The following is a 21,552-nucleotide window of genomic DNA, read 5'->3' on the forward strand; positions in this document are numbered from 1 at the left end:
TGTCCTGTCGCGGATCTCGGCTTACATGCCTTCTTAGGACAAACCACGTGATTTTAAACATCCTAATCACGTGACCTGGCGATCGGAGATCGGAGTTTAGATTACCGCTAAATAAAAAAAGTTTCGAGACTTTTTGCTCGGACACAATTGATGGTGAGCGTCGCTAGGCTCTTTCACCCATTATACCTCCACAATGTCTGGTCATACGGCAAAGAGAAGGAGATTGAGTCCCTCTCCAGAGGACATATCATCCAATTCCAGCGCAAATCGGTCCCATAACAAGAGCTCGTCCCATAGCTCAAAGCACGCGGATATCTCGACTTCCGGGGCCATGGCCAAACAAGTTAAGAATGCCCGTTCAGCGGAAGTCGCACTGGCAAATGGATTCTACAAATCTAGTTTCTTCAAACTGCAAATGGATGAGTTGTTGTCCGAATCGAGGCCGAATTACGACAAGCAACTCGCGAAACTCAAAGATGTCCTCCACAACCTCAAGGATACGATTGAACGAATACCTGAGAGATCTCCTAAATTACCACTAGACGCCGGCAAGGAACTGCAAAACTTACATAGCATCTTTGTTCCATACCCGGATCCCCGCCCAGGAAGGGATACCAAGTATTCAGTCGCCTATTCTTCCCCAACGAACATCAATGTGGTTGGGAGTTTTGCCCTTAGGACAGGTGCCAGATCCGGCGAACTCTCTACTATTGATATGGCGGTGACGATGCCGAGTTCGATTTTCCAGGAGAAGGACTACACCAACTATCGCTATTTCCATAAAAGGGCATACTATATTGCTTGCATCGCCGCCGGAATTAAGGATGCCGGGGAACTAAGTCTCGACGTCAAATTTGGACTTCAAGATGGAGATGGCCTTCGTCCCATTATCATGGTTCAGCCTAAAGGCGCTGCATTTTCAAGATATCAAATTCGCATTATCACCGCGATTGAAGATTGCCTGTTTCCGATATCCCGAACTTTGCCAATGAAGAACAACATACGCCATGGATCAAAGGAAGGTACTGATAGCCAGGAACCCACTCCCCTTTACAACTCCTCTCTCCGCTCGGAAGCCACTGTTTCTCTCTACCACAAGTTGCTATCCATGGCTGCTCAGAGCTGTGAGTCTTTCAGAGATGCATGCCTGCTTGGACGGATATGGCTCCGGCAACGTGGGTTTGGATCAACATTTCAAACTGGCGGTTTCGGAAGCTTCGAATGGGCTGTTCTAATGTCGCTTCTATTCGAGGGTGGGGGTCCGAATGGGAAGCAGGTTCTCCTGAAATCTTATAGTAGCTATCAGCTGTTCAAAGCAACTTTGCAGTATCTTGCGGGGAAGAATTTCATGGATACTGTATCGTTTTTCGCCCCCGAAGTTTCCTTCCCAAGGGGTACCCCTGTTGTCTATGACGGGAAGAGAGGCCTCAATGTTATCTACAAGATGACACCTTGGTCGTATGCCTTCCTTCGCCACGAGGCAAATACTACTCTTAAAATGTTGAATGAGTCTCGCGATGACAATTTTGAGAGGGTTTTCATCTTCAAGGTGAATGAACCGCTGCTTAGGTTTGATCGGCTGGTGACACTCCCAGTTGCAGAAAATGGGGACGCCCTCGGCGCTATTCGAAATGAGCATGCCGTTTATGAAGTGCTTGTGAAGGCTCTTGGGGATAGAGCTGATCTCATTCATATTGTTAGCGACAGTATCACTTCTTGGTCGGCAGAGGTAAAGCAACCCCACCGAAAAGCTGGACGTCGCAGCCTGACTGTGGGCTTACTTTTGAATTCTGAAAATGCTACCCGGGTTGTTGATCACGGCCCTGCTGCGGAAGAAAAGGAAGAAGCAGCATCGTTTCGATCCTTTTGGGGCGAAAAGGCCGAACTGAGGCGTTTCAAGGATGGAAGTATTCGAGAGAGCTTGGTGTGGTCGGATCAACTGTCCTCGTCAATTGTGCATCAAATTCTTATGTATATCCTGAAGCGTCATTTTAATTACGTGGAAAGCGATATTGGCTATATTGGTGACGAATTTGATCGACAGCTTCACCGCAATGGCGACGGCATACTGTCCTACTCCAGCCCATCGTTTCAGCTGCTTACCGATGCTTTCAATTCCCTGGAAAAGTCAATTCAGGATATGGATGGAGTGCCTTTGACTGTTCGACAGCTTGCCCCCGCCAGTTCCCTCCTTCGATACACGGCACTCCATGTCAACAAAACTCCCAGCGGTCCTCGCGATCCCGTGGATGTTATTCTTCGATTTGAAAGCTCTGCGCGGTGGCCAGATGATCTTGTCGCAATCCAGATGACGAAGGTGGCCTTCCTTGTAAAGATGGGAGATGCGTTGACCGAGTCCAGCGAGTTCTCGTCGGGCATGGTTGGATTGGAGAATGAGCAGAGCAAGATACTGAACAATGCTTTCCTAGATATCATTCATGTTTCAGGTGTTGTCTTCCGCATCAGAATTCATCATGACCGAGAGCAAACGCTGCTGGAACGCCGAGTGAAAGAATCAGGACTCAACCCACAGACAAAGCAAGAAATAGCATATGCGCTTGCTGCATATAAGCGGGTCTTTATTCATTCACCCCGTCTCACACAAGCTATTCGCACTCTATGTACCCGCCTTCCGCTTCTCTCTCCTACAATTCGCCTGGTCAAATACTGGTTCAGCTGCCATTTGTTTGATGGGCATGTCAATGAGGAATTGATCGAGTTAATGGTGGTACGGGTCTTCACTCAGCCGTATCCCTGGGAAACTCCCTCAAGTATCATGGTAGGCTTTCTTCGAACCCTCCACTTCCTTTCAAGATGGGAGTGGCAGCAAGAGCCGATGGTTCTCGATCTCGGCGGCGAATTAGACCAGAACGCAATCGAGACGATCCGGACACGTTTCTCTGCTTGGCGGAGCATCGATCCAGCCATGAACAGCGTGTCCATGTTCGTTGGTTCTGACATTGACCCCGATGGCGTGACCTGGACCCAATACGAATTTCCCTCTAAGGTTGTGGCAGCCCGGATATGCACCCTTGCAAAGGCAGTCATGAAGCTGGTCCGAGAACAAGGTTCCACACTCGACGTACCCCAAATTTTCCTTCCCTCCCTTGAGCCCTACGACTTTGTTATCCGTCTGCACTCTAAGCTGCTCCACGATCGCTCTGCCTCGCTAGCAAAGTACAAGAACCTAGGCGAACAGGATGATCGGACTCGCGCCGGGAAACTTACAGTTATCAAATCTTTCGTCCATGACTTGCAGGCTTGTTTCAGCCCCAACATCCTCTTCTTTTATGGAAACGAGCAGAGCGATATAGTTGCTGGGCTTTGGAACCCGCAAGCCCTAAAACCCAAGAGCTGGAGTTTGGGCATGACATATTCAACATTGCCTGGTTCAGAAGACGGGGAAGATAACAAAGTCGTGATTAACCGCACGGCCATGCTGAACGAGATTTCCAGGTTAGGCACGGGGATGGTTACCGGGATTGACGTCTGCAATTAATGTTCTATAGTCGGAAGACAACGCAAAATCTTATTTTATTGTTTTACTACTTGACATCTTGATTATTAAAACCTCAAACTACGTACTAACCAACTGTCCTTGATCTTGGGGACTGAAGGGCATCATCATTCCTGAGGATTGAAACTTTGTGTAATGTCTTGGATGTCATATGAAGTGAATACCTGGTAGCGCCTGCAATGCTATATACTGGAATCCAAATGAAATGGATAGATAGATCAAAAGAGAGGGAAGATAAAGGAGGGAGGGGGGGGGGAGGGGAAACAAGTAGCAATTAAAATTAGATCACATTAGACTCCTTCAACCGTTTAAGATCCCGCTGTTACCCTCTCAGGCTTGTCTATTGACGCCTGGGCGGAAAAAGAGCAGAACTTGTCTTTAATCGCTACAACTTCGTAAGTACCTTCGTCAGATGTCTTGATAATCTTCTTATGTTCGTAAGAAACGTCATGTTTAATGTCGAGGATTTCAGGTTTCTTCCCCTTTCGAGTGTTCGAGCTCCGGATATACCTAGAATAGCCAATTAGATTTTGCTTCACTATTTGGAGGGCACCAAGAGAGAAGGGAAGGAAGGGGGGGGGAATACGTGAATTCGAATGGCGGTGTTCCCCAGAACTCGAACTGGAGCTCTGCTTCACCACCTTCGTGGATATCTACAATGGACACTTGACCATTGCTAATTCTAACGCTAGGCATCTGGTGAATGGTTTTGGTGATATTCTTGTGTGCTTTGCACCTCCCGCTGGCACCGTCACTGACGGCTGTGATGCTGAAAACGCCTGGTCTTTCGGCAATACGACGGAAGTTGTTCGTACTAGAGGAAGCCTTTCTAGCAACATCGTCGAAGGTGTAGAATACTTCGAATGGGGCGTGTCCAGAAAGAGAGAACGACAGTCGCTCGCCAACACAGTAGTCGGATTTGGATTCGAGTGGGATAATTGTAGGCACATCCGAAACCGCAACTCTTACAGACGAGGGTTCTGCAGTATAGGTTCGCCGACAGCCGCGTGAATCTCGCACTTTATGAATGCTGACAACATGCTGGCCCAAATCGAGATGACGTCGGGGGATAGGGAGATTATGTCGGTTGGAACTGATGTTTGGGATCGACACTATCTCTGGCTTTGCTTTTGCATAGTGCTTAATTGAGATCTCAAGCGCAAAGGGTGGAACACCTTCGAGTGTGAGTGGTATCAACTCCTCACCACTGTCGTCTTCCTTGCAGAAGCCATAGATGCGTCCTGGAGCGTCAAACCGGGCTAACGGCAGTGGGTTCACTCTCTGGGATACTACTACCTCGTTGCCCAGTGGGTCATTGTTGTACAAGCTATCACCAACTTCTCTGAACTTGTATGTGTAGTCACCCGGTTCAACCGTATCCATTTCCATTGAGAGCGCGTGCAAGGCTGTTTTCAAAGTTCGGACGCGAGTTGAAGAAGAACCACGGGATCCTTTCCTCTGTTGTTCGCACTGGATAGCGTATGGTGGATTTCCTGTGAGTCGAAGCTCAATGCTATCCCCATCCCCTTGACAAACATCACCCTTGGCAACCCGACCATCTCTGCCCACAGGAGAGCCATTAACCTCGGTGATTCGGGGTCGGGGTATCCAAGCAACTTCGAATTTATTGGCTGTCTGATCGACGGATCCTGGGCACGAACCGTCAGTTACTCCAACAAGTTCGTACGTTCCCTCTTCGGCTACAGTCAAAACGCTGTTTTCTTCAAAGAGGGTCTTCTCAACCACTGAAGAACCTCGATTCAGATTCTTATACTGTACAGTCCAAGGGCGTTCGCCACTGAGTCTCATGGGGATGTCGACCTTGGAACCTTGCAAAGCGGAGTATTTTCTGCTCTTCTCGATCTGGCCGAAGGACGCATGTGGTGGTTTGGACCGTGCGTCGATTTTAATGCTTTCACTGAGAGTTCGTTTGCATTTCGATCGATCCTTCACGCTTGTCAGAACAAGAGTATACTCCCCACCGCTCACAAGCTTCTCAGTCACAATGGTGGAAGTTGCACTGTCAGACTCCAAGACGTGTTTTGTTTTCTTGCCATTATGGATAAGCTCATACTGTAGCGTCCAGGGTGTTTCTCCCAAGAAAGCAACATCTACAGAGATAGGTTCACCAAAGCAAGCCTTGCGCACTGCTTTGGACCCAACCAAGTGCGCAGAGGCGGGCGGTTTCACGTCCTGCTCGAGAACCGGAACCCTATCGTCTATCGGGCGGGCCGCGTAGACAGTGTCCGAAATATCCAAAAAGCGATACCGGTAGTGGCCGGCCTCTAAGGGTGTGAAGTCCAGCTGAGCACGCAAACCTTCGATGGTCTGTAACCTGGTTTCAACGCCCTTGGAGTGTTCAATAGAATATCGAAGCCTGAACGGCGGGGAGCCTGTAAGATCCAGATCGACAAGCAATCCGACGGGGCTGTTGGCACATTTGTCGTAAACTTTCTCGTACTTGACCGACAACTCCGGCTCTGGAGGGTTACGCAAGTAGCAAGATGAGGGTTCTAGGACTTCTCCGGAGCAAAATTGACTGGCAACTGACTTCAGGTTATACCAGCCCGGGTCTTTAACCAACGGTTTCTGGTCGATAGTCTTGAGCGAAAGCTGGCGAACTGTGCTTGCCGGATCATCCATATTTACTTGGCTATCTGTGCCGAACGAGTAGATGAGGGAGAATGGCCCATCCTTCGCATATCCCTTACCGGAATCATGGAATTTGACGGGAAGAGGTACGTTCTCTCCCCGCGCAACTTCAATAAACTGCTGATCACTGCAGCCTGACAAGGATAATCGGGGTATTTCGTGAACTGAGAACTGATGCCATTGCGACAATGACTTCGTCGACTGTCGGTCAGTATCTTCTAGAAGCATTGAATAATTGGCTACATTGCCGCAGCCATCATGCACCTCTTCGATCATGTAAAGCCAGTCCCCTCCCACATTCAAAGACTCGTTCAGCGGAATTTCAATGGTTTGGCTTTGGGCCCACGCAATGTCGGGTTCCTGGGCATCGAACAATCGTCCAAGGGCCCTCTGGCCCAGGAGGGGAGTCCGCAAATGATCAGGTTGAATATTTTGGAAAGAAAACCCTCGATCAAGATGGTTCACTTGTCTGCTGTACTTGATTTTTAGCGGCGGAGTACCCTCGACTGACAGCAAAAAGTCTGATAGTTCTCCCCGGCATTTATGGGTGTGCGAATTTTTAATCAGGGCACGAGGGCAAGAGACAACAAGAGTATCGGAGCTTCGCACACGGACTTCCAGGCTCGATTCATCGACCACTCGCTGTAGACGGTATATACCAGGTTGGCGAACCGGGAAAAGGAGGTCACGATGAAGAATGGGGCTTGAGGCGGGAAGGCTCTTGTCTGCCTGGCGCTTCAACTGCTTCAATTGTTTGGAAGGAATTGAAATCGTTTCATTCTCGCCAGTGTTAAAATCGAGACGCAACAGTTCAATCACGATGGGATCGGTTTGATTAACTCGGATAGGCAGGTTCACGGTGGTCTTTTGAGCATCTAGACAAAGCGGGGCCAGGTCTGGGTTCAAAACTGCGGAACTATGTGGGCGTTAGCAACCAAAGAAAATGTAGGATTAGAGCCTGGGAAATCTTACCCCTCGGGGAGGATGTGAACAATTTGCTTTCCCAAAATGAGGGACGCGTTGTTGATAATGTCGCCTGGCTTGACGCTATGGCCGGATATTGAAAGCTCTCGATCGTAGGCCAATTTCACCATTCCCGAGAACCATATGCTGACGGGAATCTATTTACTTGTTAGTTGATACCCACACCATTTAAAAGGATAATCAACACCTACCGGAATGCGGAACATCAAGAAGATATTGCCCACCACATGGATCAGGAACAGTGCTAATGTTGTAGGGAAAGCCCATTCCAACCAGGGTATGCGCAATGCCTGGAGACCGAAGAGGAAGAACCCGTCGATAGCGGCCCATTTGAGGAACAACCAAGTGGAGTCCAAGTCATCAGAAGCTGTCCAGGATTCGTAGACCCTCCAAGCATTGAGTGCGAGGTAGAATGCCACCACATACAACCTTTGTGATGGAGCATCAAGGATCCGTACTGGGACGAGCGGCGAAGGGCCATCTTGGTTGGCGGAGGGGGGTGCCGTTGAAAGAGATTTCGGAGGCGGAACATCGCGGGGCTTAAACTTCAAAGGCGAATGGTTCAAATTCCTCGTTTTCTGCGTTGTCCGGGGCGTTTGAGGAAACGCAGAGCGAAGCCGGGGAGTGTCGCTCATGGCATGCTGTGGTCGCGGAGTTGCCCACGGGGTGATGATACACTTGTCCTGGGCTGTAAACAGGCAGGTGAATGAGCTTTGCGCGTCAAATAATCGGAAGAATGAAATTGAGTGGAAGATACCTGGTCGGACCAAAAGCTCTCAGTGGGTGTTGTGAGTCAGATTTGGAGATGAGAGCGGAGTGGCTTGCAGCTTGATCTTTGAAGGTATTTTATTTTTTTTCTTGGGCGAGACGCGCCGCCATGGATGCTGTGAAGGTGGAAGAGTTTCCATGCCTGATTGGGACTAGTGAGGAAAGCTTTCCATCCCCACTTGAGCTTTCTCTCTTTTCTTGCCTAGAGATATCTGATTCCATAGCTGTGTTTATATGAGATCATTCATTATAGATATCCATATTGCATATAAAGAGGAGCACCAATTTGAAGAACATAATAATACTGATTGATGGACTGGAAGTTGTACATAGAGGGGGTGTGCTTTCGGTAGCTCATTTAAGACCCTGCTTGCTTTGCCTCTTTGCTTGATCAAGTAATAAATAAAAGACGGAATATATGCTGTTAAATATTCAAATACTTTTATATAACTCTGTATGCATCCTTTCTAGCTTTCGTCTTTCTGATCAAATATGATGTGGATTTGTCCAGGCGCAGGGGTTATTCTGACGGGGGAGAGGCTAAGGCAAGCTTAATAGTTTTCTCTTACTTTAAACACACCTTACCTTACCCTTCATCTTTACACGCACCTTTTTCATCTTGAACTACTTTGGCTTCCTTTGCTTCTTTGTTTTATTTATTGGTTTATTTTCTTATTCCTTTTTTTTTCGAATTGGACCCCGTACTATCAATTCCCACATATCTCAATTGGAGAACATTCCATTATCTTATCCAGTCGCGGTAAACCGGGTCCTACGTATCTTTACTGCTTTATCCGTTTTCAACCAGTCAACCAGAGCCAGCTTATTATGAGTGAACGTGTTAAACGACGGCGGTTGATTACCCCCCTCGAAAACCCAGATGAGAACCATGATCCCTGTTGTCCAGCATCAGAAGAGGAGAAGAAGAGCTGGAATGGTTTCTGCGAGCTTGAATCGGAACCAGTGAGTTCAAACGAACCTCCCATGTCCCGTCTTACGAATTTCTATTCTTTACAATACTAGCTCATCTCTCATAGGCTATTTTTAATGTGATGCTTCGGGAATTCGGCGTGAAAGGGGTCAAAGTCCAGGAAGTTGTCTCGCTAGATGAAGAGCTACTGGCTTTCTTAAAGTGAGAGCTGCCAAGAGTCTCTCGTATGATCTTCTCTTTACTGAAGGAAACAGCAAGCCTATCTACGGATTGATTTTCTTGTTTCGCTGGCGGGAAGATGACCCAGAGAAACAGGAGGCGAGTTGCCCAGAGGGGCTTTGGTTTGCAAATCAGGTCAGCCCATTTTTGGTCTAAAATGATCATATTACTGACTTGTGATTTCACTCGATCAGACAGCTGGAAATGCCTGCGCCAGTGTTGCTCTTCTCAACATTGTCAATAACGTCCAAGGACTCGAGTTGGGAGACAACCTAGAGCAGTTTAAAGCGTTTACCATGCCGTTTACTCCTGCTTTAAGGGGAGATGCGATCAACAACTTCGAGTTCGTCAAAAATATACACAACTCCTTTGCAAGGTGCGTCATACATGAAAAAAAAAAAAAAAAAAAAAAACTTTTTTTCACATCTCTTCGTTTTCTGTTCGTTCATTTTGTCTGACACTGATATCAGGAAGATGGACATACTAAATTCAGACCTACAACTCAAGTATGAGGCCACATCCAAGCGCAAGGGCTCGAATAAACGTGGGAATGAGGAAAATGAGGCAGATGCAGGCTTTCATTTCATCGCATTTGTTCCTGCCCTAGGAAAAGTCTGGAAATTCGATGGGTTGGAACGCCAGCCGCAGGCTCTTGGTATGTGGTATTTCTCACGAGGGTGGCGTAATTGCCGCTGACATTTAGTCCAGGTGACTGCGATCCAGACCGGGACTGGATAGATCTGGTAAAACCCAATATACTTACCCGAATGGAAGAATACGAAGAAGGACAGATTGAATTCTCAGTTTTGAGTCTGGCCCGAGACCCGTTACTAGATCTGGTGGACAGACTGGCAGTGAATATCAAATGTCTGGAAACTGCTACCAAGGCCATCGATGCCTATGTAGGAGACAGGGTCACCGTAGGGGCACCTAGTCTGGTATCGGCTCTGGAGGGATCACTTTTAGGTCCCGATGATTCTTATGGGCTAACGAGAGATGCGATTGACCGGGCAAAGATCCCCACAGAGGAAGAAAAGCGGTGTGCAGATTATTCAATGAGCCAGCTCATACAGTATTGCATTGAGCTGTGTAATGCACAGCTACAGCTGAGGGCGACGATTCGAGAAGAACAACAATCCCAACAGAGCGATGACGACTATGCGGAGGGACGCAGGTATGATTACGGACCAGCAGTGAGGACCTGGCTTCGCTTTTTGGCGCGCAAGAGAGTGATCGAGGACCTCATCCCCAAGTCCAAAGGGTTCAGGGAAGTCAGAGAGAAAAGGAACGATGGAGCAGTTGATCCATAATAGTACCCCCAGGTAACGGGAAATAATATTCTACCCAAGGGTCAAACCCCCGTGAAAATTCCAAAGAAAAAAAAAGAGCAATTTCGTAAAAAGTGTCCGAGTATTTTCAAACCCTCCAAGGCGTCACCTCCGGGGCCAGGGAAGAGGGTTGGGGAGCCCTCGTGATGTGCCGATTGGACGACAGTTTCTGGATACTTGAGATTAGAAACTTCATCTTGACTTGAACGTGACTGTGAGCTTTCCCCCTCCTTTCTTTCCCGGTATTTCTCCCTCTGACTTTCTCTAATTAAGATTCATCTCTCCCTTCACCTCTCAGCTTACTCCGATCGTCCTTGAGTATAGTATCGGAGAACGGACCGACGACGACCCCCAGGACGTCACCGTCACCGCCTGCAGTCCACACCTACCGACCGCTTTGCTGAACAGTCCTCCTCTTCTTCTTCCTCCTTCTCTCTTCTGTGTCCCTGGGAAGGGTGCTTGTTATCGTCCTGCTGGATTCAATATCTTCTTACTAATAATAATATCTCCTTTCTTGCCACCTGCCTGTCGCCCACTTTGCTTTTGTTCTATATCTTTGAGTGTCAGGACACCAAAGTATTCGACCGGTCTCTTTTCTCTTTCTCTTTTGGGACTACTCGATTTCTTCTCTTCTCCTTTCCCTCCCACAGCTGGTCTACCCTCAGACTATCCCTCTGTTTTTCGACGTTCTATTCGCTGAATTCCACTTTAAAATCTATCTAATCCGCCATGGCAACCACCGCAACCGTAGACGTCCCCGAAAAGGCCCACGATGACTCGTCCAAGCTAAAAACTTTCCTATCTATTCTTCGGAAGTGCGTGTTACAGGTGCCTGGTTTGCTGATGTGGTCAATATGTGCTGATTGAGCCGTTTACTCCGATTAGGTTCGTAGGGGTGACCGATATTGCGTCCGTTCGGTTTTCATTGCCTGCACATCTTCTCGAGCCAACACCGAACTTGGGTAAGTTATGGGGACTTTGATATCATTATTAGAAGGATATCGCTGACTGGCTCTGTTTGTGCTAGAATACTGGAACTACCTGGACAGACCGGAGACCTTTGCCAGGTCAGCAAGATAGCCTGCCCATCATTTCCAGGGCTTGTTTACTGATGCGGAAATTGCAGTATTGGAATCTCAGATGATCCGCTGGGACGGACGCTGGAAGTTTTGAGATTCTGGTTCACAAAAGATCTGGTATTCCTCTCCTTCGTGGATCTCCACTTTGGTAGCAGAGAGCGTCGCTAAAATGTCTGGCAGAAATATATCAAAAGCAAGCCCTGCAAACCATATAACTCCACGCTCGGCGAATTCTTCAGGGTGAGGCCGACCTCGCGATTCCACCGCAATAATCGTCCTCCAACCGCTGACCCTCTCGGAACATATAGTGTACCTGGGATGTTAGTTCCACCCTTCCGGAAGTAACCCTTTCTTCCAACGGAACGGTGAATGGCGTTTCGACCGTGAAGGATGGCAACGGCAAAGCAGCAAAGGTATGCTATTTGACCGAGCAAACTTCTCATCATCCGCCAGTATCTGCCTTTTTCATCGATTGCCCTGAGACTGGAGTTTCCGCTCGCGGATTCGATCAAATTAGTGCCAAATTTACCGGCACAAGCATCCGTGTTGCTCCTGGCCAGCATAACCTAGGAATTTTCGTGACTCTTGCGAAAAGAGATAATGAGGAGTACCAGCTAACCCATCCTGCTGCCCATCTTGGTGGTCTTTTGCGGGGAGCGCTTGCTATCAGTGTTTCGGATTCATGCTACATCACCTGTCCCAGAACTGGGATAAAAGTGATTCTGCAGTACCTGGAGGAGGGCTGGATTGGTCGAGCTCAGAATAGACTCGAAGGCGTGATTTTCCGATACGATCCCGAGAAGGATACAACTAGTCGGATAAAGGACGTCCCAGAGAGCAACGTCTTAGCCAAAATCAGCGGATCATGGCACGGTCAGATATTCTTCACCTTACCTGGAACTAGTGAACCTCAGCTCTTGATCGATATTGGTCCTCTTTTCCCTGCTGTGAAGACCCTCCCCCCAGATGAAAAGCAATTGTCCAACGAGTCTCGCAAGTTCTGGGGCGGTGTTACCAACGCGATTATCGAGAAGAAGTACAACCAAGCCACCAAGCTCAAACAGGAGATTGAGGAACGGCAGCGACAAAGGGCTGCAGAACGACATGCAAACAATGAAGAGTGGCAGCCCCGTTTTTTCACAGGTGCCGTCACGCCTCTGGGTAAGCCCGCATTGAGTGAGGAGGGGACTAAGGCCCTCGAGGGCCTCCGCACTGGAAACTATGACCTGAAAGAGAGTGAGAAACAAGGCGCCTAGAGAGATATATCTATACATATATACAAACTTTTACACATGTGTTCCTCTTGTACATGGGCTTGATTTCTGGCGCTTGTGGCAATTCTTTTTGTGACGTGTTAGCGAAGATGTTACACTATTCTCTTGGACCCTTGCCCTCTTGAGGTTCGTTTTCGTCCTGCCTTTACATCTTTGAAACCCCCCCCCCGATACACTCCAGATATTTGCAGTTGTTATTTCTTTTGTTGTGTTGAACCTATTGCCGTTTAATATATTTAGACTTCTTCTTCTTCTTTCTGGAAATGAGTGGCAGGCCCTCCTGGTTTCTAATTGGAGTGGGTGTGATATTGTGCTTGGGTTAATTTTATCTATTGGGCCTTAGTGGTAGTGGTGGTTATGGTTGATGATGATGGTGATAATGATTTCTTTTCATTTACCATGCTAGATGGTACATATGGGACTGATCCATGAAATGACTTGATAAAGATATACAACTAGAAGAGAACTAATCTGAAGAAAGGGTAAAGTTATAAACAGAAGAAAAGATCATTCATCAAATCATATCCAATTAACAAAGAACACCATCCATTTGCAAGCCAGTACTCCACCATCCATGTCACTAATATAAAATTCTAATCGTCATGAAGAAAAGCACAAGCCGGGAGAAAAAAAAAAAAAAAAAGACCAGAGGCAGCCATTGACGTTCGTTGACTAAATTTATCAACTGGCAGCCACCGCGGCTGGGTTGATAACCTTATTAAAACCCGCAGCCACAGTCTTTGCGATTTCTTCATTCTTATGAGGAAGAAGAGAGAGCGCGTAGGCGACATCGTTCCATTGGCGCTCTGTTTCGCATCTTGGGAGACGAGCAGCGAGTTTGTCTGCTAACTGTCTGGCGTGTTTTTCCTACAAGGGACACAAAATTAGTCTTGACTACGGACATAAGTGGGTTGAGGAAATGCAGCTCACCTTTTCTACGAAGCCAATAAGGAACTTGACAATACGTCGAAGTGGACCTTCTTCCAGGTTGCGCTCTGCGCTTAGGAGACTGAACATATCTACAAAGTGATTGTAGACAGCATTATCCTTGCCGGCGAGTTCTGTGAAGAACATGCGTGCCAGGTCCGCGATCCTCTTATCGTCATCTTCGAGACACTTAGCCATCTCACCCAGTTGTCCTTTGACCTTGACCTGGCCGGCTAGGATAAGGAATGTGAGTGTCATCAGACATGTGCGTTTGACGGAGGCGTCGTCATCGTTGAGTCGACGATAGAGGAAGTCAGTGTTTTCGTCGATCAGATGATTGAAGCAAACTGCCATATCGCCGAGGGCAATAACGGCATTGCTTCTCACAATTGGATTTTCCGAGCGTTCCATGATGGTGATCAAGAGTGGAAGATTCTTTTCACAATACTCTGCTGATACACACATTAACTTGGCCATACAAATAGTTGCTGCAGCTTGAAGGTTGCGGTCGGAGTACGTGTTGCTATTGGAGCAAATCTCTGCTACCAGTGGCCCGAAATTTGACAGCAGGGAGCTCTCTCCATATAGCAGCTCCCGTTCACGAATGTGGGCCATGGCATCAGTGAAATCGTCCTCAGTTGTGCCGCCAATGAGATCCAGCTCATCGTCTTCGCCTGGGTCGCTTTTCTGAGCCGCGTTGTTCGCAGGCTTATTCTTCTCTTGTTCCGCCTTGCGACGCTTGAAGTCAAGCTCGCATAATTCCAAGTGAACGATCTGCTTGATTGCAATATGACCAACAACGAAAAGAAGTTGAGATAATGCAGCAGAGGAAGCCTTCTCTCTAGGAAGAGGACTGTCGGTAGACGCTGTCCCGGGACGTTCCTCTCCGTGACCTGAGCCACTGGAGGATGGGCGCTGAAGTTGTGGTTGGAAGACAAATCTTGTCTTTCGCCTCACAATGTCGGAGCAAAGAACATCTGGATGCTTGGACAAGGCATAGATGGCGCTAACAGCTTGCTCTGCTACTCCGTACCATTCCTTACTGTCTGAAACTATCTCAACAATCGCGGCAAGCTTCATCAATACCGGATGATCGTTGGTGAGTTTAGGGATGCCAGAATCCTTGGACTTAGCCTGACGACCGGGAACCATCCGTCGCAGTGCAATACACGTATATTTGGAGAGAACAAGATCGGATCTTCCAAGACTTCCAAGGCCAATGCGGAGCATAATCTCAAGTTCTTTGATTACAACCTCGGGATCGGCCAGCGCGATCATACCAAGAACAATGATTGCACCGCGTCTCTGGGTCCTGGAAATCTCCTTCTTCTGCACACCATAAACTTGCCACAGTTTGGCAATAACGGCTTCCGATATATGTCCAGCCTTCATCATAGTGCTGAGCAATTGTTCGAGACACGTGAGTTCGGCTGGGGTAGAGCCAAAGGTCAAACTTATCATATTCCGAGCGATATAGTTGGCCGCATCGTTGGGGCTAAAGGAGTCTGGGGCTTCGAAGAAGAGTCCCTTATAACAGTCAATCAGGTGTGTCTGGACGCCCTTGCCTTCGTCACTGTTGCCCTTTGTCCAGATAAGCCTGAGCATGCGTCGAATACCACTGCGAGCAGTCTCAACCTTGTAGGCATCAAGAACGACGAAGAAATCCATCGCTTCGATGGCCTCACTCTTATTTCTGGAGGACAGAAGCTGGGAGACGGAGCCAGATGCTGTGTGAAGAACTTCAATAAAGCGAATAGCCTCGTTGTAGTATTTCCTGGTTAGCTGCAGGCGTGTAAGCAACTCGGAAGTAGCTGCTTGTTCGGCGGCTTTCTTTATCGCGATGGATTTTTCCTCCTCAGTCATACGAGGAGCCTTAGACGGGGAATCATCAGGCAATTGTGTTGCATCATCCAACAATTCGCTGTCGACATGCGGCATATCCCCGGCATCAAATCCGGGAGTCTCTGGAGGTCTCAACGCGTTGAGTTCAGCATCCACATTGTCGAGACGATCCGTCCATTCTTTCAATGACAGCTGTCCGCCGTGCATAACGCTGAACGGATGAGAGGAAACTAGCTTTGCAAGCAACTTGATGGCGTTACGTCGTACATTGCTGCTCCTGTCTTCGAGGCTTCTGGCGGTTAGCTCCGCGACTGCCTGCCGGCGCTTGGGGAATTTCTGTTCCAAATCACAAATCTTCATATACACCTGGATAGCACGGCATCGGCAATAAGGGTTGATATCCAGGAACCGCTCTTCCAGCACATCGAAGAATGCATTGATTTGCGTTTTGTAGTTATCACTCCGCTCCTCCTGTTTACTAAGATCGGCTATAAGGTTTCCGCAGACTTCAATCACAGCACAACGAAGAGTGTAAGACTATGAGGAAGTTAGACCATTTTTCAGACAAGCAAACATGAGGGTAGGTTACTTCGCTGTCAAGTTGTTTTGCCAGGAGGGTCATTTGCTTAATGATAAGCCTGGGAGCAAGCTCGGAGAGCTTCACGATAAATGCAGATACTGATTTCGGTCCACGCGTGTCATTCGAGTTGAATTCTTTGTTTCCGAGTTCCCTGCGGTATATTAGTAATGTCCAATTCCTATGAAGCAAATTTTGCGAATCTGTACTTGAGAATCTCGTCTGAAAGCTGCGGGTAGTCGTATTGTTCCGCCAGGATATGTAGGAACTCCGCCATCGGCTCCGACAGGTGTTCAAAGTAAGTCAAGCTTTGGACAATAGACGTTTGCGCGCCTAATTCCGAGGTTAATTTGTTTTAGTCTATGATGAATATTCCAAAATGCTTACCAAATCCGTGACCATGGTGTTTCACTGCAATACACAGGACCTTAAAGGCATGCATTCGAATTGCCATACTCTTCACACGCTGCTCACTCTCGAGAATGAGATAAATCGAGCGCGTAAAGAGGTTAATAAATGTGTCGCGATCTGAAGTAGTCAAAAAGATCCTGCTGAGCTTGAGTTTCATAACTTTGCACATAGTTTCCATGGATATTTGAATCTGGGCTGTTCCATCCCAGTTGCCGTCCTTGGTACTTTTAGACCTCCCTGATTTTCCGGTGCCACGGCGGACTGGCGCAGACTCGGCAGGCTTTTCAGCTGCTTTTGATTCGACAGCAGAGAGAGCCCATTGAAGGAGAAACCCATACATTTCCAGCAATTCTTTATGGTGCTGAATACTGTCCTGCTCGTCGGACTCAAGATCTCCATGGATAATATCTGCCTCGACCGAGAGGCCGGACACAACAAGATCGAGAAGTTTGCTGAGGGCCTTTGTGGGAAGGAAAGAGGAATATCTGTAGAAATTCAAAAGTTCAGAATTGGGACCAAAAGGGCCGATAATGGCCTCGGGGGATGGGTTAGGGACCAAGGCGCACTTTAGAAGAAACTGTAAGGAATCGAAGAAGGGAGCCCGGGAGATCCCTTCAGGGCTTTCGGCGACCGCATCGACGATGGGGTTAAGGATATTATCGATTAATGTGCTGGATAACTGATCTGGTTCTGCTTCAAAATCGAGCAGTTCGGGGTCGGCATCGTGGGTCGGAACAGAGGTCGGATCGCTCAAGTAATACTTAAGCGACTCGTTAATATTGAATTGGATCCTGTCCTCCATAGTGGGAGACAACGAGGAAGATCCTCGTAGTGTGAATAGGGTGGGTGATGAATGCTGAGGTTGTCGCGGGGCTGAGGATAAAGAAGAGTAGATGGGGAAGAAGTGAAGCCAGAAACAAAACCACCACCACTTGTTGGTGCGGGCATGATTTGTTTGTATTTTTCCCTTTCAGTCCTTCCCAGCAACCTGATTGATCACGCTGAAGGTGGGTGGGTGTAATATTACAGGCTCTTTTCACCAAACTGTGTAATATTACATCATCACAATCAAAATACAAACACGCGATTGGTTCAAATGGCCTGGAGGCTTACAACTTAGTACAAAACATAACAAGGACCTGAAATACATGGTATGGTTATTACACAGCTCAATGCTGTATAAAAGCCATCCATGGGCATGTACTGTAAGAGTATTTCAGTTTTATGTATTATATCTGTGTATTAGTTTTTGTATTCTTTTGACCAAATACCTAGGTATACAAGACCACCTGAATTTACAGGTAAATAAACAAGCCCATACCGTATTTAGATAATTTGCACGCTGCCTGGAAGGATATCAAGATTCACTTTGAGGTCTCCCATGACAATGTTACTCTGACCAGGCTTTTCGACTCACGCCTCGAGAGATACCCCTCTACTACAACCCGTCAACAACTAGACACACTAGAGTCTCTTCTTCACCTTTACTACTAATTTCTCGGAACCAATCTCGCGCGATTGTCTTGATCCTACTCCTCCCCTCGAGTTCCTCTTTCCACAAGCACCTGGCGACATGGCGATGCTCCGCGCGGCCTCCGTTAGTGTCTCCGACTTGCAACATCCTCGATCAACGATCCTAACTTCCAAATATGATGAGGATGCCGGTACACTCACGGATAGTGACCCTCGAATAGAACAGGCTTTCGAGGAACACGGGCAAGATGAGGATGGTGAGGAAGAAGAGGTGGACGATGCTGTCAAGGAGGATATGAAGAAGCTTGAAGATACTTTCCCGGGGATTTCAGATCGATTTCGTCTGGTAAACAGAATTGGAGAAGGTATATTTAACTAAAGTCTCGCATCGCAATCCGTGCTTCCCTTGCGGGATTACTTAGCTAACCACGCATATGCGACTACCAGGCACATTTTCGACCGTTTACAAAGCGGAAGACCTTTTGTATGATCACTATAACAACGACTGGGACGTGTTTCAGAACAATCAAAGCGATGGTTGGGGAAATCCGCCATCGAAAAGACGCCGAATCGAAACGGGAAACGCCCATTCGGGACCAACGAGACAGAGAAAACCAAGATATGTCGCGCTGAAGAAAATCTACGTGACAAGCAGTCCACTACGTATTCAAAATGAGCTAGAGTTACTCCATGATCTTCGGGGATGCCGATCCGTATGCCCTCTGATCACTGCCTTCCGTTACCAAGATCAAGTTGTGGCGGTCTTGCCCTACTTCCCTCACACAGACTTTCGACTACAATACCGCACATTTATGGTTGCGGATATGCGACATTACTTCCGTTCTTTATTCACTGCATTGCATTCGGTCCATAAGCATGAGATACTACATCGTGATATTAAGCCAACGTAAGAACATTGCGTTCTCACCCTACACAATGTGTCTGGCTATCCGGGAATACTAATCTACAAATTTCTTGCGCAGTAATTTCCTCTACAACCCCGACCTTCGAGAGGGTGTCTTGGTCGATTTTGGTCTCGCAGAGGTAAGCCAAAAATTACCCCAACCCCATCTACGCGCCACTATTCCCTAACCTTTCTATAATAGCGCGAGGGCTCTGAATATACCGGCACCTGTCTATGCGCGAATGCGAACTATATGCGTCGCAATCGATTCGTACAGAGCTACTACTACACCCACTGTTCAGCATCAGGCCTCTCCGTGGGTTATCCGAAAAGCGATTCGCGGCCCTCAAGGCGGGCTAATCGCGCAGGCACGCGAGGGTTCCGTGCGCCGGAAGTTCTCTTCAAATGTACCTCTCAGACAACGAAGATCGACATGTGGTCTGCGGGGGTTATTCTACTGACACTCCTCGGTCGTCGATTCCCATTCTTCAACTCCGCGGACGATGTTGATGCGCTGATAGAAATGGCGAGTATCTTTGGTACGCGACGCATGAAAAACGCAGCGGCCATGCATGGACAGGTATTCGAAACCAACCTTCCTACAATTGGAGAAAAGGGATATGGTTGGGAGAAGTTGGTGAAATGGTCTAGCTGCGTGGAAGAGCTGACGGATAGCGAGAAGCAAGCCACGCGTCTGCTGGCCGGGCTCATGGAATTAGATCCATACAAACGGCTCAGTGCGAAGGAGGCTCTGCAGCATGAATTCTTCACTACTCCGATGGACCATGATGTGGAATGGGGAGGACCTGAAGATAGCGCGGATAGCATTGCGGAGGATGAAGGGGACAAGGAAGAGGATGAAGCTGATGAAGTAGAGATGGTATAGAGCTCTCGTAATAATGTATAATGATGATACCTGATCCCGAATTGTTTTTTTGAGCCGTATATAAAAGCCGGTCTGGGATCTACAGCAAACCATCGCCATTGGTCATGCTATTGGGAGGCGAAGTTTTTCCCAGAAAAAGACAATTATGTACAGAGAAGTATATATTATAGGCGCATTTTATATATATCCGTCTGGACAACTACCCATTCATGCTCATGCTTCACCAAAATCAACATGCCCCGTTTGCTCTGCATGTTGAGTCGCACCCTTCTCACCAATAAATGTCCCACCACACACATTGCATCGGAGACGGAAACCGGCCGTATCAGTATAATAATGTTTCTCCTGTAACTTCTTACAGAGAACCAGCGCCCGGTCCAGAGCCAGTTCATCTGCTGCATCGAATACTTTCTGGTCAAATTCGGGAGGTGCATATGCATGGGTAAAGGGAGGATCGGAGGGAGACAAAGCAATCGTATCATAGTGGATTCCCGAGTACACCAGGATACATCGTTTGCTTTGGCCTTCATTGAAACGATCTATGCGAAGCGTCTTGACATCGACGGAGCAGATCTCGATGTCGAAATGTTGACTTAAAATGCTCAGCTCGATACCTCCGCCCCAAGAATCCTCGTTCTGAATCCAGCGGCAATACGCATCCCGGGGTTTTTCTAGAACCGCGTCGCTATACTCCAGGGGCTTTTCCTGGATCGTCTGCGCCACGATAGAACGGAGCTCGGTCATGGTATCCATGTCGCCCATGACTGCGGAGCTCACCGCGCGAAACAAACATGAGTTGTCATCAGGCATAATTCGTAGAACAAAGGTTCCTCCATGGTCTGGCGACGGCACTTCTGGCGGATCATTCGAAATGCTCTCGTTCGGCTTGCGCGACAACGACAGCTTCGGGGATGGTGGGGTAACGGTAGAGGAGGTAGGCGGCGGCACTTCCTTCTTGATCGTGTCTTGGTGGTCTTGCGCCCGGCCTTCTCGCCCTGTAATGATGAGCTGTTCGCCATTTAGATTGACTCCGAGCTCTGTGAGCTTCTGGTGCGATTCAAACTCGTTCAGCGACAGTGTCTTCACATTTGGGAACCCATATTTCACATCAAATACAGTCAACCCTGTCTTGTCGATGATCTGTGCTTGGAGGTCGCTGACAGTAGCATCGTCACTGAGGGTAACGGCGAACTGACCCGAAGGTCCACGGATTCGGATTCTCATCTTACAATGTATGTTGTGAAGGAAGGTTATAGACAGGATAAATGAAATCAAGGGAAAGGGGAGAAATTCAAGGGAGCGAGATCAGCATTAGCATTGGGCAAGGAAGGCGACCGACACATGATGCGGGATGGAGATCAGGGATACATTTGTACAGCTTGGACTCGTGTGGGGCAAGTGGTACAATCAATGATCAGGTTGAACAACAACGACCTATCTTCAGAGGCCGTGAGGGTTAACTGAAGAATCATAGAGAATATTCTGGATAGTTAACTAGTTATAGTTAACTAACTAATCATTGGGAGGATGACAAATTAATTTTGGGTCAGTTCCAACCTGCTGTATGGAGTATATGGTGGTATATTCATCTCCTCTTCAGGGATCATAATATATATATACCTAGGTATTATATCAAGAATTAGCCCATTACCTGCAGATAACTACCAATACAGAATTGATACTGCTTTTTGCAAGCTATTTCCAGTGGGTTGGGCGATATACTTACTAGGTACAAAAATCTCAATCCTTTATAAGTAGAGAGGTATATTCCCATCCTTGT

General features: G+C 47.7%; 7 protein-coding genes across 7 annotated transcripts; 4 read left to right on the top strand and 3 right to left on the bottom strand.

Moving 5' to 3' along the window:
- The first annotated feature begins 157 nt into the window (after positions 1–157).
- P175DRAFT_0505341 (rRNA-processing protein UTP22) lies at positions 158–3,657 on the top strand. Its single transcript, XM_040898072.1, has one exon. It carries the CDS (start codon positions 194–196, stop codon positions 3,497–3,499), a length of 3,306 nt encoding a protein of 1,101 aa, XP_040748352.1. The 5' UTR covers positions 158–193; the 3' UTR covers positions 3,500–3,657.
- On the bottom strand, positions 3,628–7,988 carry P175DRAFT_0505342 (putative nuclear envelope pore membrane protein). The gene is made up of 5 exons (XM_040898073.1): positions 7,911–7,988; positions 7,345–7,841; positions 7,142–7,290; positions 4,104–7,085; positions 3,628–4,027 (listed from the first exon to the last, which is right to left on the bottom strand). The coding sequence occupies exons 2-5, from the start codon at positions 7,786–7,788 to the stop codon at positions 3,826–3,828; spliced, it is 3,777 nt and encodes a 1,258-aa protein (XP_040748353.1). The 5' UTR covers positions 7,789–7,841; positions 7,911–7,988; the 3' UTR covers positions 3,628–3,825.
- A 761-nt stretch (positions 7,989–8,749) lies between these two features.
- Positions 8,750–10,381, top strand: P175DRAFT_0512655 (ubiquitin C-terminal hydrolase 37; the record flags this gene model as incomplete). Its single annotated transcript, XM_040898699.1, has 6 exons — positions 8,750–8,884; positions 8,959–9,053; positions 9,107–9,206; positions 9,266–9,447; positions 9,542–9,726; positions 9,780–10,381. The coding sequence occupies 6 exons, from the start codon at positions 8,750–8,752 to the stop codon at positions 10,379–10,381; spliced, it is 1,299 nt and encodes a 432-aa protein (XP_040748354.1).
- Positions 10,382–10,784: 403 nt separating this feature from the next.
- Positions 10,785–13,190, top strand: P175DRAFT_0118781 (putative oxysterol binding protein (Orp8)). The gene is made up of 6 exons (XM_040892369.1): positions 10,785–11,214; positions 11,285–11,361; positions 11,427–11,466; positions 11,526–11,595; positions 11,659–11,718; positions 11,787–13,190. The coding sequence occupies exons 1-6, from the start codon at positions 11,129–11,131 to the stop codon at positions 12,732–12,734; spliced, it is 1,281 nt and encodes a 426-aa protein (XP_040748355.1). The 5' UTR covers positions 10,785–11,128; the 3' UTR covers positions 12,735–13,190.
- On the bottom strand, positions 13,060–17,404 carry P175DRAFT_0561238 (condensin subunit YCS4). Its single transcript, XM_040901033.1, has 6 exons — positions 17,076–17,404; positions 16,486–16,994; positions 16,308–16,431; positions 16,111–16,252; positions 13,683–16,058; positions 13,060–13,619 (listed from the first exon to the last, which is right to left on the bottom strand). The coding sequence occupies exons 1-6, from the start codon at positions 17,309–17,311 to the stop codon at positions 13,434–13,436; spliced, it is 3,573 nt and encodes a 1,190-aa protein (XP_040748356.1). The 5' UTR covers positions 17,312–17,404; the 3' UTR covers positions 13,060–13,433.
- A 479-nt stretch (positions 17,405–17,883) lies between these two features.
- Positions 17,884–20,052, top strand: P175DRAFT_0505346 (serine/threonine protein kinase CDC7). The gene is made up of 4 exons (XM_040898074.1): positions 17,884–18,347; positions 18,430–18,889; positions 18,966–19,026; positions 19,089–20,052. Exons 1-4 carry the CDS (start codon positions 18,083–18,085, stop codon positions 19,770–19,772), a joined length of 1,470 nt encoding a protein of 489 aa, XP_040748357.1. The 5' UTR covers positions 17,884–18,082; the 3' UTR covers positions 19,773–20,052.
- P175DRAFT_0118880 (ubiquitin-specific protease OTU1) lies at positions 19,880–21,360 on the bottom strand. The gene has a single exon (XM_040892370.1). The coding sequence runs from the start codon at positions 20,994–20,996 to the stop codon at positions 19,986–19,988; it is 1,011 nt and encodes a 336-aa protein (XP_040748358.1). The 5' UTR covers positions 20,997–21,360; the 3' UTR covers positions 19,880–19,985.
- Positions 21,361–21,552: the final 192 nt, after the last annotated feature.

This window comes from Aspergillus ochraceoroseus (genome assembly GCF_002846915.1).
Source record: "Aspergillus ochraceoroseus IBT 24754 chromosome Unknown P175scaffold_13, whole genome shotgun sequence".
Classification (NCBI taxonomy): Eukaryota; Fungi; Ascomycota; class Eurotiomycetes; order Eurotiales; family Aspergillaceae; genus Aspergillus; species Aspergillus ochraceoroseus.

Bases quoted from the DNA above. Each gene is read 5' to 3' on its own strand.
- P175DRAFT_0505342 (XM_040898073.1), bottom strand. From the start codon at position 7,788: ATGAGCGACACTCCCCGGCTTCGCTCTGCGTTTCCTCAAACGCCCCGG. The intron at 7,086-7,141 runs GTAAGATTTCCC...ACGCCCACATAG, and splicing joins GTTCACATCCTCCCCGAGGG to TTCCGCAGTTTTGAACCCAG. The intron at 4,028-4,103 runs GTATTCCCCCCC...TGGCTATTCTAG, and splicing joins ACACCGCCATTCGAATTCAC to GTATATCCGGAGCTCGAACA.
- P175DRAFT_0118880 (XM_040892370.1), bottom strand. From the start codon at position 20,996: ATGAGAATCCGAATCCGTGGACCTTCGGGTCAGTTCGCCGTTACCCTC.
- P175DRAFT_0505346 (XM_040898074.1), top strand. From the start codon at position 18,083: ATGGCGATGCTCCGCGCGGCCTCCGTTAGTGTCTCCGACTTGCAACAT. The intron at 18,890-18,965 runs GTAAGAACATTG...TTTCTTGCGCAG, and splicing joins CATCGTGATATTAAGCCAAC to TAATTTCCTCTACAACCCCG. The intron at 19,027-19,088 runs GTAAGCCAAAAA...TTTCTATAATAG, and splicing joins TCGATTTTGGTCTCGCAGAG to CGCGAGGGCTCTGAATATAC.
- P175DRAFT_0561238 (XM_040901033.1), bottom strand. From the start codon at position 17,311: ATGGAGGACAGGATCCAATTCAATATTAACGAGTCGCTTAAGTATTAC. The intron at 16,253-16,307 runs GTACAGATTCGC...AATATACCGCAG, and splicing joins CTTTCAGACGAGATTCTCAA to GGAACTCGGAAACAAAGAAT. The intron at 13,620-13,682 runs GTGAGCTGCATT...TGTCCCTTGTAG, and splicing joins TTATTGGCTTCGTAGAAAAG to GAAAAACACGCCAGACAGTT.
- P175DRAFT_0505341 (XM_040898072.1), top strand. From the start codon at position 194: ATGTCTGGTCATACGGCAAAGAGAAGGAGATTGAGTCCCTCTCCAGAG.
- P175DRAFT_0118781 (XM_040892369.1), top strand. From the start codon at position 11,129: ATGGCAACCACCGCAACCGTAGACGTCCCCGAAAAGGCCCACGATGAC. The intron at 11,362-11,426 runs GTAAGTTATGGG...TGTTTGTGCTAG, and splicing joins CGAGCCAACACCGAACTTGG to AATACTGGAACTACCTGGAC. The intron at 11,719-11,786 runs GTGAGGCCGACC...CGGAACATATAG, and splicing joins CGCTCGGCGAATTCTTCAGG to TGTACCTGGGATGTTAGTTC.